This window comes from Haliotis cracherodii, unplaced genomic scaffold (assembly GCF_022045235.1).
Source record: "Haliotis cracherodii isolate W230 unplaced genomic scaffold, xgHalCrac1.p SCAF_15, whole genome shotgun sequence".
In the NCBI taxonomy this organism is placed as follows: Eukaryota; Metazoa; Mollusca; class Gastropoda; order Lepetellida; family Haliotidae; genus Haliotis; species Haliotis cracherodii.
In genome coordinates this window covers 13441321-13454564 of record NW_027266270.1, presented here as the reverse complement: position 1 = coordinate 13454564, position 13244 = coordinate 13441321, and the positions used below count along the sequence as shown (strand labels likewise).

The window sequence follows — 13244 nt, the reverse complement described above, 5'->3', positions numbered from 1 at the left end:
TACAGGCTGTCGTCGAAAAGTAAAAAACCTGGAATATTGCTTAGTGCGGCGTCAAACAAACAAACAGACAAACGATGACCAAAGGTAACTCACCTGGACACGAGGGCACAGTACATCTCACTAAGTTTGTGTCAAAGCTATTCCCGAAACAGTCCAGGCCACCGAATGCGGCAGGTGGGTTGTTACAACTTCTGAATCGATACTGACGTTGGTTCACGTTTCCACATGTGAGGGGACAAGCGGTGGTAACCCATGATGACCATTCCGTAAAGGCACCATTGACTGAGGTAATAACGGAATAGTTTAGCACAAATATTTGTCTATTTCAAATGATAACATTTGCACATTTAGTCTAAAATGATTTATTTTGTTCTCCTCTCTTGAAATTTCAATGCCAATGGTTGTGAAAGGAGTAGCGATATTGGATATTAAACCTTTGTCAACCTATAGCTATACATCATAATGCATCTGCTCTATTTTGACAGGAGTCCTTTCTCCCACATCTTAGCATCTGTTTAAATCTCGACTGAATAAAGCCGCGACAAGAATCCAAATATCTCATTGCGGCGTTAAACTCCAATTCACTGAATATCGTCTTCTGAAATTTACACTGTCCTTATACATTATAATATCAACCAGGTGGATAGCATGCACACATAAGCTTACCTATACACGCTGGGTTGTTGCAATTGACAGTACTAGTTTCAACTAAAAGTCCTGTGCATCCTGCTCCCCCAAATGCTGGTATCGGGTTGGTACACGACCTGAATCTATTGATCAGCCTGGTTGCATTGCCACATGTACGCGAACACGCGGGATTCGTCCAATCAGTCCAGGGTGTGTAACCGCCGTCGACTGAAAAGTGTTTATATATTGCATTGATGAAAAACTATGTTGATATGAAGATATTAAATCGACGTGTCTTTAGAGTAAAATAACACCTCATGACAGTATGGTTTCTAGACTAAGATCGGACAGTTAACTCATACAACACAGATAATATATGTCACTTGATCTGATCCAGTGGCTGCGCCAATTTTGTCAGGTGACACGACGAGTTAAAAATGTTACTCGAAACAAAAAACTAATATTATTGTTAACCAGTAGTGCAAATTACATTTATTAATGGCTCAAAGAATGGTAGATATATACTACTCAAAAGAAGTTTAAGAACATCCGACATAGTAATTATGATGGTATGAAGGTATCGGTTGTTCTTTAACTTTTTGTGAATAGTGTATAACAACCAGTCATGTATGATGGACTGGTGTAGACATATTATATACCAACCAGGGCAGTTTCGGTCAGTGCAGTTGACTACATCGTTATCTTCCAGCAGTTCTGTACATGTCTTTCCATTAAAAGCTGGGGTTGGATTGGTGCATGTCCTGCTTCTTGTCCTCGATCTTAGTCCCGGACCGCAGGTTCTTGAACACGCAGGGGTAGTCCACTGTGTCCATGGTGTCACCCCACCATCAACTATAACATGACATTACCTACTTGTAACACGTTTTAATGTAATCCTTTTGAGTTAATTCAGATATCGATTTTATTAAAACGTTTGACCATTATGTAAACCTTGCAAGGAAACATTAGTACTTCATTAATGTCACCTGCTTGATACATATGACTGGTATTGTAAGAAAATTTAATATATGTTTTTGTGTAATGTGATTCATTATCAGGAAAAAAGAGTCATCTACAGATTATTTTAATAATTCTACTTTAAACGAGGTTGTAGTATGCAATTGATTTCTAATCGAGGTGCATCGTAAGTTGATGTTACAGTCGTATATTAACATTTATGAGGTGCACACAACTACAAACTCCCATATGAGATCGAAACGAACATACTTGGGCAGGGTCCAAGGTTACAGCTGTTGCTTATTGTTTCTGTGAGTGTGTCTGAGCATCCGATTCCCCCATTGATAGGTGGAGGGTTGGTGCATGTTCTTGTTCGTAATCTTGATCTGGTGGCAGTGGTCCCACAAGTCTGTGTGCATGCCTGGTCGACCCATTCACTCCAGGCACTGACATTCCCGTCCACTGATGATGGAGGAAACAAACGTTACGAACATTCATTAAGTGTGTCATCACTGATTTTCAGTGATGCATTCATATGATTTTCACCGCTATTTTACCCTGAACTGGAATCTGTTTCAGTGGATAATCAAGACTAGTTATTCTCTGTTATTCTCTATTTAATTCATCATGTTGACTGCTGACTGCGGCGTTGAGGAAGCATGATCGGGAGGTTTTCTCTTGCATTGACGTAACATATTTACTGTTCATTACACTTTCGATTCTGTAAATACGTCAAAGTCAGAGAATAATCACTCTCGATTAGCTACCGAAACAGATTCCATTGGGCGTACAAAGCAAATTTATAGCTGAAATGGATAGAATTATCGTTAAACCACCCCCATGTTATCAGAAATGAGCGGGGCACTGTAACTTGATAATGCCCTCATATTGCTTGACGACGGGCCATTATCATGCCCGTTGTTAGGTGACGTCATATGATAGGAATAGGTGACGTCACGTTGAATAGTGACGTCATCTGGTTTGTTCTATGACGTTTCCATATTTGTAAAAGTAGGTCATTGACATTCGTGTTGATTGCAGTAAATGTTTCAAAACCGATATTGTTGATTCTTTTTATTTGATAACAAATTCCATCCATTTTTGCTATAAGAACGGCAACACTATTTTCAAGGGCATTATCATTTGCAGAAGCCCTCGGAATCATATCGACAAGCAGTTATGGTTGGTAAAAGGTTTTCCTGTGATGATTATGCAGGTTAAATGAGATACTGTTAATTTCGTGGTTTACCTGGGCATCTACTGACGTCACAGTTCCTCGTCACTGAATCGATCAGAGAGTCAGTGCACTGTCGTCCCCCGTTGCTTGGTACTGGGTTTGTACAACTCCTGGTCCTTGTCAAGGTTCGCGTGTTCGCACCACTACAGACACACGCAGCACCTGCCCATTCTGTCCATGGACTTACGCCTCCATCAACTGTACAGCACAAGAGAGTGGTCGTTTTAGATTAACATTACATTGTTTTGTTCACACCACTACAGACACGCAGCACCTGCCCATTCTGACCACTGCGTTAGGCCTCTATCAACTGTACAGCACAAGAGAGTGGTCGTTTTAGAATAACATTACATTGTTTTGTTCACACCACTACAGACACACGCAGCACCTGCCCATTCTGTACATGGACTTACGCCTCCATCAACTGTACAGCACAAGAGAGTGGTCGTTTTAGAATAATATTACATTGTTTTGTTCACACCACTACAGACACGCAGCACCTGCCCATTCTGTACATGGACTTACGCCTCCATCAACTGTACAGCACAAGAGAGTGGTCGTTTTAGAATAACATTACATTGTTTTTGAAAACGGATGTCCTGAAAGTAGGAATGAGTTTCTATTTTATATTTATTTATAACCTCTACAACTATTAACAACGTTATGATAAGGTCATGATTAAATCTACTCACTTGGACAACTGGGAACAACACAGTTGAAATCGGTTGTCTCGAAAAGTGGTTGAGGGCAAAATCGTCCTCCGCGACTTGGAGCAGGATTAGTACAAGTCCTCGTCCTTTGAACTGATGCAGTGGTGTTTAATCCACAAGTTCCAATACAATTAGGTGGTGACCAACTTCCCCAAGGAGTGACATTTCCATCAACTGGAAGCAAAGTAATATTTGGTATTACAGTGTTACTTTGGGAAACAGTTCCTAACCCTACCTTCTCCATACTCCTGACGGTCGTAGTCCTCTAGCACTTTAACCTATTGCGAACACGCCATTAATCTAAAATTTCTCTTTTCTGTTAAGACACACATACAATTGAAACCTTTATGGATACACTACTAAGGCTGGATGTGTCTGTTTCTCTGCGCCAGTCATATCCAGGTTTTGAAATATAATGGCAATGCATAACACAAACATTTGAAGTGGCATTTGGTGCTGGATGCCTGACGGAACAGTTTCTGAAAAGCATCATGTCCATTCGTACTCACTCGGACAAGGGTCAGTTCCACATAGGAGTGTCCCCGTTTCACGCAACGGTTGAGTACACGCTCTTCCTCCACCAGCAGGCGTGGGGTTGTTGCAGAATCTCTCTCTCGTGCGTGACAATGAGCTCGTGCCGCACGTGACCGGACATGCCGGTTGAGACCACGGGGCCCAGTTGGACAAGCCTCCATCGACTGTGAAACAAGACAAGATCATTTAAATATTACTATTTCTAACATCTTTGTTCGCACATCCATTCTTGACATTTTTACTACGATAAACTGAATGTCAATCCGAGGGTAGGAACTTTCTCTGTTGTCATTCAGTCAAATGTGAAACTGACATGAAAGAGTTGTCAATTAATTTACACGTAAAGTACAATTAAAGTACACTTTGGTTTATCTCTATCATTCACTTACGAAATACCGATATGCATTATGCTTGCATACTACATACATGCATGTTTGGGAATATCATGCTCTTTTTGAAAAGGTGTCATTTTACAGTCAAATATCTCTAAACTCTACATAAACTTACTTGGGCAAAGATTGTTGAGACAGACTGTCGATCGGGTCTCGAACCTCGTTTCAGAACACTCCCGTCCGCCGAACTGGGGACTCGGGTTAGTGCAGGTTCTGGTCCTGATATCGATCTTTGATACCACGCCACACGAAGCAGGGCAAGGAACATTGGTCCACTGAGTCCACGGAGATATCCCTCCATCAACTAGAAGAAAGCATGTGTTCACAGTCAAAATAGGCATTTTGTGGTTTGGCTTGGTTTGTTGTTTAACGCCGCACTCAGCAATATTCGAGTAAATAATCGAGTCTGGACCAGACAATCCAGTGATTAATATTATGAGCATCGATCCACGCAATTGGGTCCGTTGACATGTATAAACCAAGTCAGCGAACCTGACCACCTTATCCCGTTAGTCGCCTTTTACGACAAGCATAGTCACCTTTTACGGCAAGCATGGGTTGCTGAAGACATATTCTACCCCGGATCTTCACGGGTTAGGCATTTTGTGAAGCTCCAAATTCGAGTAGTGATGTACGAACAAGACACGTATAATTAGGGGTGTACGAGTGTAATAGAAAGAATCGTACACCGTCCACGGCTTACTGATACACACATACGTTTACACAGGACAATTCAACATATGCAGGATTTACTGCAATATCCTAGAGTGGTATCAAATGCGAACACATGGGTAAGTTTTAATATAAAGTCGCCACCTCAGCAATATTTAGAAATATTGTGACTTGTTACTGTGTAACCTTTAACGACTTTACAGGTGAGGTGAAATGGGGTTATAAAGCGACGTGCATGTACGTGTGTGTGCTTGTGTGGCTGCTTGTACTGGTCTGGACTGATGCCGATTTATAGTGCTAGCCCACTGAGATACCATGCTGCAGTTTAACATAAATACCCAACTCAGACACAGTATACTCCGAGCTGACCAGTCCTTGTCTTAGCCCCTTAATGCCGAGAGCCAGACAGGGTAACAACAAGTACCATCTGTTAACGTCTTTTGGTACGACGTGGCCAGGGATCGAACCGCGGACCTTCCTCTCTCCGGGCGGACGCTCTACCACTAGATCACGGAGGCGGTCTAACGGCCTTACATATGTTCAGTCCGGACTAGTACAAGCAACACACACACACACACACACACACACACACACACACACACACACACACACACACACACACACACACACACACACACACACACACACCGCCTTGTACATGTATCGCTGACCTGGACAATTTGTATTGTTGCAGGGTAGCGTGGTAGTTTCCGTCGCGAGTCCAACACACGCGGCTCCATTGAACTGTGGAGGTGGATTTGTGCACGACCTTCGTCTGGACACAGTCTTGAAGGCAGTCCCACAGGTCCCGGGGCAGGGAGGGTTAGACCACTCCGTCCACTGCGTAAACCCTCCATTGACTGAAAATAAACGATGGCAGCAATGTCAGTTGCGCTGTAACTGAACACCTGATAATGACTGACACTTGTATTACAAACACGAAAGGGGGAGATGGTAAAGGGTCATATGGCACGATCTGCATTGTTTCAGCTACATACTGAAGAAGTATATAAAAAAGTATTACACAGGAAGAGGAGGCATAGTTGGTTGGTTGGTTGGTTTGTTGTTTAACGCCGCACTCAGCGATATTTCAGCTGTATGACGGCGGTCTGTAAATAATCGAATCTGGACCATACAATCCAGTGATTGATATCATGAGCATCGATCCACACAACTGGTGTACGAAGACATGCATCAACCAAGTTTGCTAGCCTGACCACCCGATCCACTCGCCTCTTACGACAAGCAAAGTCACCTTTTACGGCAAGCATTGGTTGCTGACGACCAATCTTCACGGGTCAGAGGAGAGGAGAGAATCTAGGTAAAGTGGGTACGTAATTTAGGTAAAGTGGGTAGGAAATCTAGGTAAAGTGGGTAGGTAATCTAGGTAAAGTGGGTAGGTACTCTAGGTAAAGTGGGTAGGTAATCTAGGTAAAGTGGTTAGGTAATCTAGGTAAAGTGGGTAGGTAATCTAGGTAAAGTGGGTAGGTAATCTAGGTAAAGTGGTTAGGTAATCTAGGTAAAGTGGGTAGGTAATCAAGGTAACTTACTGGGGCATGGTTGGAGTCCGCAGTTTGTAGTTCTTGTGTCAATTAGAGATTCGGAGCAAGGACTTCCTCCAAATGCTGCCGAGGGATTGTTGCACTGCCTTGTTCTTGATTGTGTTCTAGTAGCATCTATACCACAGCTGACTGTGCATGACTGCAGTGTCCATTCTGTCCATGGTCCAGGTTGTCCATTCACTGACATAAGAAACAGTAATAACACATCATGTTCTGTAATCATTATGCAATGTGCATTATCAAAAGGGCCGTATAAAAGTTGGACCTTGACCGAGCAAAATAGAACTTACTGGACATGGAACGTAGAGAAATAGGGCACATGAATATATGCCGTGAGTATGACGCTCGGAAATCCCCGGTGCAGAATGTTTGTATATGTCTTGTATATGATATAAATATTATTATAAGCATTATGAACGGTGGTTAACATTTCCCACAGAATTACGCAGGATATAACATTATGGTCATCAGAGCACACTGTTCCAAGGGTATAAACTAAACACATAGAATTTCGGGGGGGGGGGGGGGGCGTGGGTCAGCCCCATACCTGAACATCTTGGCAAATTGCATGCCTGCCTCCGAGTCTCCAGGCGAGACCCGGAACATGCCAGTCCTCCATTGGTCGGTTCTGTGCATGTCCTGGTCCTAGTTTCCACCCTAGTCAATGACGCGGGGCCACAGGTTTCTGTGCATGTCCCCGCCCACTGGGTCCATTGTGTCAAAAGTCCGTCGACTGTTGGAATAAAGAAATCAAACGAATTCAAAGACAATACTGCTAATATCAGGTTTCTTATTCTGAGCATTACAAATATTTGGAGTATTTGAAGTATTTGAAGTATTTAAAGAAACCGCAAAGCTGAAATAAGAACCTCACATTATATCGATGCATGTAACCTATTCTTAAATGGAAAACATTCCTTTGATGTCATTTAATCGCTAAGGATATCGTCGTTCCCATTTTGTATACAAGATCATAAAGCTGAGTCCCCAACCCCAAAGTCGACATCTAAATTTGTGATTATATAACAAATACAATTATAACGCCACTTAAACCGGTAACATATGATATATTTGGGATAACACTTTCTAAGTAAAGTACAGATTCTAGTACTTCCTAGGGTTGAGCCCAGTAGCTGAGTGGGTTAGGTTGCGACTTAGTGTGCTGACGCCCAGGTGCCTCAGTCTGGTATCGTGGGTTTGAATCCCGGATGGAACTCAACCCAACAAAGTACTAGAATCTGTACTTAACTAAGAAAGTGTTATCCCAAATATAACATATCTTACATTTGACCACTTTCTAAATGGCATTGTGTGTTCACACTTAAAACTGTGTTGACATTGTAGTGCAATGTAAAGGACCATGAGATTGCATTCAATTTCAGTGTGAACGGTCTCGTCCGAATTAACTGCGATTCACTGTGTGAGAATCAATGGTTCTTTACCTGGACAGATTGGTCCTGTACATGGCCTGTTAATAGTCTCCTGTCTGCTATCAGTACAGTTAGCGCCACCATAGCGAGGTGACGGCTGTGTGCATGTTCTGTATCTATTCACTGTCCTGAGGCCAGTACCACACGTCACAGGACATGCGGAATCAATCCATTGACTCCATGGGGATATTCCACCATTAACTGCATCAAAAACATCAATATCTTAGAAAATGCCGTCGAGAGAATAGTATAATCAAGCTTACATATTATGAATGGGCCCGAATGTATATTTCAAGGTTAATGAAATTTCAAGATATATAACAATGAACCAAAATTAATATACATAAAGTCAGTAAAACAAGCAAAGTGGTTTCATTTTGGTACAATTAATGTTAAGAACATTGCAAGATAAATTTCAACTTTCATAATCTCATGTAAATTGGAAAACATTTCCTCTCAAACAAATACGATATATGAGGCAGACAAGAATAAGTTACGCTCACTTGGACATCTGGGAACAGTGCAGACCGTTCTTGTATACTCAGCCGGAGATCCGACACAGTCTAACCCACCATTGGAAGGGGGTGGGCTGGTACAATTTCTGTATCTTGAGAGTTCCCGAAATACGTCAAAACCGCAGGTGCGATCACAGGAGGTACCCGCCCATTGACTCCATTGGGTATATGCCCCATTAACTGAAATAATCAGATTCAACAACTACAGTAAACTACGGTTATAACAAACACGCTTATAACGAACTGTCTGATATAACGAACTTATTTTTAGTCCCGTCCATTTGTTGTATATATGCTGTATATAAATTATGCTTATAACGAACTACGGTTATAACGAACTAAAATAAGTGGTCCCTTTGAGTTCGTTATAACCGTAGTTTACTGTTAAAACGCTGTATTTAATCACGCCACCTCACGTTTCATGCCTATTTAATGTATTAATCCATGTATATCCCGAATAATGGGTGATTGTTTCATTCCTTGAGTGTCTGACGTTCGACAAATATAAATAGTGAAACGTGTTCGATTCCACACTTGATCACAACCTGTGAAACTCATTGTTGGTATTCATTGTTGGAATATTTTTGCAGGTAGGATCAGAAATACCAACTCAATCCATGTCTGCTCCTTTAACCACTGCTAAGACTATCGATACTGGAAGAATTCCACTTCTGTGTTTCTAAAACGACGTTCTGCGACAGTTGTTACTTTCACAACGGCAGCTGCGTCTACTCCTACTTCTACTATTTTAAGAACAGTTTTTGTGTTTGTCATTGTTACATACCTGGACATCCCGGTAGAACACAGGTGTATTGCTGAGGTTCAAAAACGGACCCGATGCAAGGTTGTCCATTAAATTGGGGAACTGGGTTGTTGCACTGACGAGTTCTTGTTATTGTTACTGTCGTGCTTGTTCCGCACCTGTCTGGGCAGTTGGGTTGGGACCACTGTGACCATTGCGAGAGACCACCATTGACTGAAATCAAAATAAGAAAATCAGTTCAGCATCAAACATGACCCAGTTACCTTCTTATCGCTTCTGGGGCTGGTCGTACTGTCACTGGATATAATGGAAATACGTGGACTCCGAGGGAAGTCGGTGAAGCAAAGCCGGGACTGGATCATAGAGAAGAAAGAGAGGCGGCGGAGGCAGGGGAGAGATGTCCGTCCAGACACAAAGTACACAGGGCGACAGCGGAAACCCAAATTCTGATGTCTGTTGTTTGTTGTAAATAAAGTATATATGTAAAAAAAAAAGAAAAAAAAAGAAAAAAGTTTTACAGTATCTATTGCAGCTGCATATGTAGGTGCTGCACGCTCCTTACTAGTACACGGTGTTATCTGTTTTAATTAACTCTGAATAAATGGTGTTCTTACTTGGGCAGTTGGGAAGATCACAACTTCTTAGCAACGTCTGAATGGCTGGCCCTTCACACTGACGTCCACCGTTCGTAGGCGGAATACATGTTCTCCGTCTGGTGACTGTCCTCGTCAAAGTGAAACCGCATGTTACACCGCAAGATGGAATTTCCCAGCTGTTCCATTGGGTGTAAAAGCCATCACCTATTAACATAAAAATATTGTCATGTGTATCAATAGTAAATTTGAAGGTAGCTTAAGAAATACAGTGAGTTTGGTTTTACGCCGCTTTTAGCAATATCACGGCGGGGGACACCAGAAATGGGCTTCAGATATTGTACCCATGTCGGGAATGGAACCCGGGTCTTCGGCATGACGAGCGAACACTTTAACCACTAGACTACCCGACCGCCCACTTAAGAAATACAGAGTAGTGTGTTTAATGTACATGCTTTGGTAGGAATATGCAATTTATACGTTACCTGGGCAGTTTTGAAGATTGCAGCTCCTGATTTCCGTTTCTGTGGGATCTCCTACACACGGTGCACCATTAAACTGAGGCGGGGGGTTGGTGCAAAATCGTCTTCTGGTGACGGTTCTATTAACCGAGATTCCACACGTTGCAGGGCAAGCAGGAATAGCCCACTCTCCCCATGGCGTGTATCCGCCATCGACTAAAATATAAACACATAACATAAATGTTTTGATCTGTTTGTTGTTTCACACCACATTCAGCAAAATGTTTTAAAAGGCTGTTGCATTAATACACATGCATGTGTTAACCAGTTTGGTGGACTGAACGTTGCAAAAAATTAACAAAACATGTCCTCAAATTAAGATCCACTAATGATAGATAACATTTCTTGAATGTAATCTGTGTACATTAAGCTGTTTAAAAGCCTAAAGGGTCATAAACTTCAACAAAGGATGGAGCTGATTGAATATTGCTCAACTTCAAAGGAAAGCTGTATATTTGAATTTGAAGTGATCTCTTGTCATACAGCCTTGTGGATACGTTTTGTCACTCTGACATGCTCCTCTTTTGTTTCAAGACACGACACACGTATTGCAAAGGAACAATTGCATTGAGTACAGACGATTATCAACTAAAACTATGCTCTATAACCTATTGAACATTTTCAGCCCAGGTCCAGATGTGGGATTTGTGTAACAATGGCATTAATAGGTTGATATGTATTACACGATTTTGGTGAACAGCAAAACAGTGTTTTTTGAACGGCTTAAAACAGATTTGACAATTTGCCCGACCCATCTGTCCCCTTACACTACAAGACACTACGATGTGTGATGTGTGACAGAGCGGTGACTTACTCGGACAAGCATTCAAACTACAGCTTCTTATTTCCTGTTCCACGTACGATCCTGTACAGTTTCTACCATTGAACTGTGGTACAGGGTTGATACACTGCCTTGTTCTCGTGAGTGTTCTTGTGATGGAAGATCCACATGTTGCAGAGCAGGTTGGGTTATCCCACGGGGACCATTGGTTGAAACCACCATCAACTGGAACGGGTACGTAAAATGTTAGAGCAGAATTACTTTTGATGAAAAGAAAACATTGGTGCCGAACGACAAATTGTATATGTTTGTCCGAGTGCACATGCAGGCGTGATATTTGTGGGTGATATAAATTTATTTTAAAAACAACACCAACAACTCATTTTAAAGTTCGTTATAAGCGCATATCAACACATACACAGCAAATGGACAGCGCAAAAAACAGTTCGTTATATCCGTCAGTTCGTTAGAAGCGTGTTCGTTATAAACGGAGTTACTGTACATCTTTGAACAACTCACTTGGGCATCTCGGAATAGAGCATTGTCTCCTTTCTGTAGCCACGCGAGTTTCTGTACAATCGGCCCCACCAAAAGCCGGGGTGGGGTTGGTGCAAGTCCTTGTTCTCGAGGCACCTGTAGTCACCCCTTGTCCACATGTTACTAAACATGGCTGCACGACCCACTGAGTCCACTGCGTTATCCCTCCGTCAACTGTGCGCATAATATAAGTTTAGTAAAGCATCGTGAAATAAAATCTAAAAATGTTTTCAACAGTATGTTTTGTAAGACGTTGTGTTATGTCTGCATCATTAGGAAAGCTTATCTCTTGTACATCTAAATTTGAATTAACCAGTGCTGCACAAAATTGTTGAAGGTTCATGATTCACAACGACTTATATGTAAGGTAGTGTATGTCATTCAATCATTCAATTAAATCATTCAATGTGATTCACTCAAATTAAAGTCATCATTTGCCGCCTGTTGTATGTTCGCTATTTTTATAATTCTTTTTATATTTCACATTGATTTATATTCGAGGTTGTGTATGTCATTCAATATAATTATTGTATGTACTATTAAGCTGGGGAACTTACTTGGACACGAGCCAAGGTTACAATTGACGATGTTGAACTCAGTAGCAGGCCCTGAACACGGAGCACCACCAGCCGATGGTATAGGGTTGTTACAGAGTCTGCTTCTAGCGATCTGCTTGGTGGCCAACCGTCCACAGGTAACGTTACAAACCGGGTTGTTCCATGGACTCCAAGCACTATAGCCTCCATCAACTGTGACAAACAACATTTGCTAATGAATAATCATATTGCGTATATATAGCATCGACGATCTGGATATTAACATTACACGACTATTGACGTTTAATCAGCAATTGCGTTTTGTGAACAGCAGTACACACACAATGAAGACGTAAAGTGGTGTCAGAAGCAATTACTTACTTCAGCAATATTCCACATATATGACGACAGTTATTTAAAATCAACTCTGGACCAGACAATCCATTGATTGACGTCATGAGCATCGATATACGAAATTGGGACACGATGCCATGTTTCAACCAAGCCAGCGAATATGACCACCTGATACCGATAGTCGCCTCTTATGACAAGTCTTTGTTGCTGAAGACCAATTTTAACCCAGGTCTTCACATATATTAGATAGGAAGACTATAAAGAGAATTGAAACTGATGCGTGACAGGCTGCAAGCTGTTTTCCGACCTTATGTTGGTTGGTTTGTTGTTTAACGCCGCACTCAGCAATATTATAGCTATATGACGGCGGTCTGTAAATAATCGAGTCTGGACCAGACAATCCAGTGATTAATATCATGAGCATCGATCCACGCAATTTGGATCGATGACATGCATCAACCAAGTCAAGCGAGCCTGACCACCCGATCCCGTTAGTCGCCTTTTACTTTTATGTAAAGTATGA

General features: G+C 41.8%; 1 protein-coding gene across 2 annotated transcripts in view; it reads right to left on the bottom strand.

Annotated features, from left to right (window-relative positions):
- Window positions 1-13244, bottom strand: part of LOC139462298 (SCO-spondin-like) — a 53407-nt gene that overhangs the window by 19889 nt on the left and 20274 nt on the right. For both annotated transcript variants that reach the window (XM_071243923.1, XM_071243924.1), the window contains 19 exons: window positions 12389-12580; window positions 11814-12005; window positions 11328-11519; window positions 10478-10669; window positions 10014-10199; window positions 9421-9612; window positions 8625-8816; window positions 8134-8322; window positions 7239-7424; window positions 6680-6871; window positions 5801-5989; window positions 4573-4761; window positions 4041-4229; window positions 3514-3705; window positions 2834-3019; window positions 1855-2046; window positions 1291-1479; window positions 667-855; window positions 94-282 (listed from right to left, as the gene is read on the bottom strand). In XM_071243923.1, the coding sequence (XP_071100024.1) occupies window positions 94-282; window positions 667-855; window positions 1291-1479; window positions 1855-2046; window positions 2834-3019; window positions 3514-3705; window positions 4041-4229; window positions 4573-4761; window positions 5801-5989; window positions 6680-6871; window positions 7239-7424; window positions 8134-8322; window positions 8625-8816; window positions 9421-9612; window positions 10014-10199; window positions 10478-10669; window positions 11328-11519; window positions 11814-12005; window positions 12389-12580 (3609 nt within the window). The remainder of the gene's footprint in view (window positions 1-93; window positions 283-666; window positions 856-1290; window positions 1480-1854; window positions 2047-2833; window positions 3020-3513; window positions 3706-4040; window positions 4230-4572; window positions 4762-5800; window positions 5990-6679; window positions 6872-7238; window positions 7425-8133; window positions 8323-8624; window positions 8817-9420; window positions 9613-10013; window positions 10200-10477; window positions 10670-11327; window positions 11520-11813; window positions 12006-12388; window positions 12581-13244) is intronic.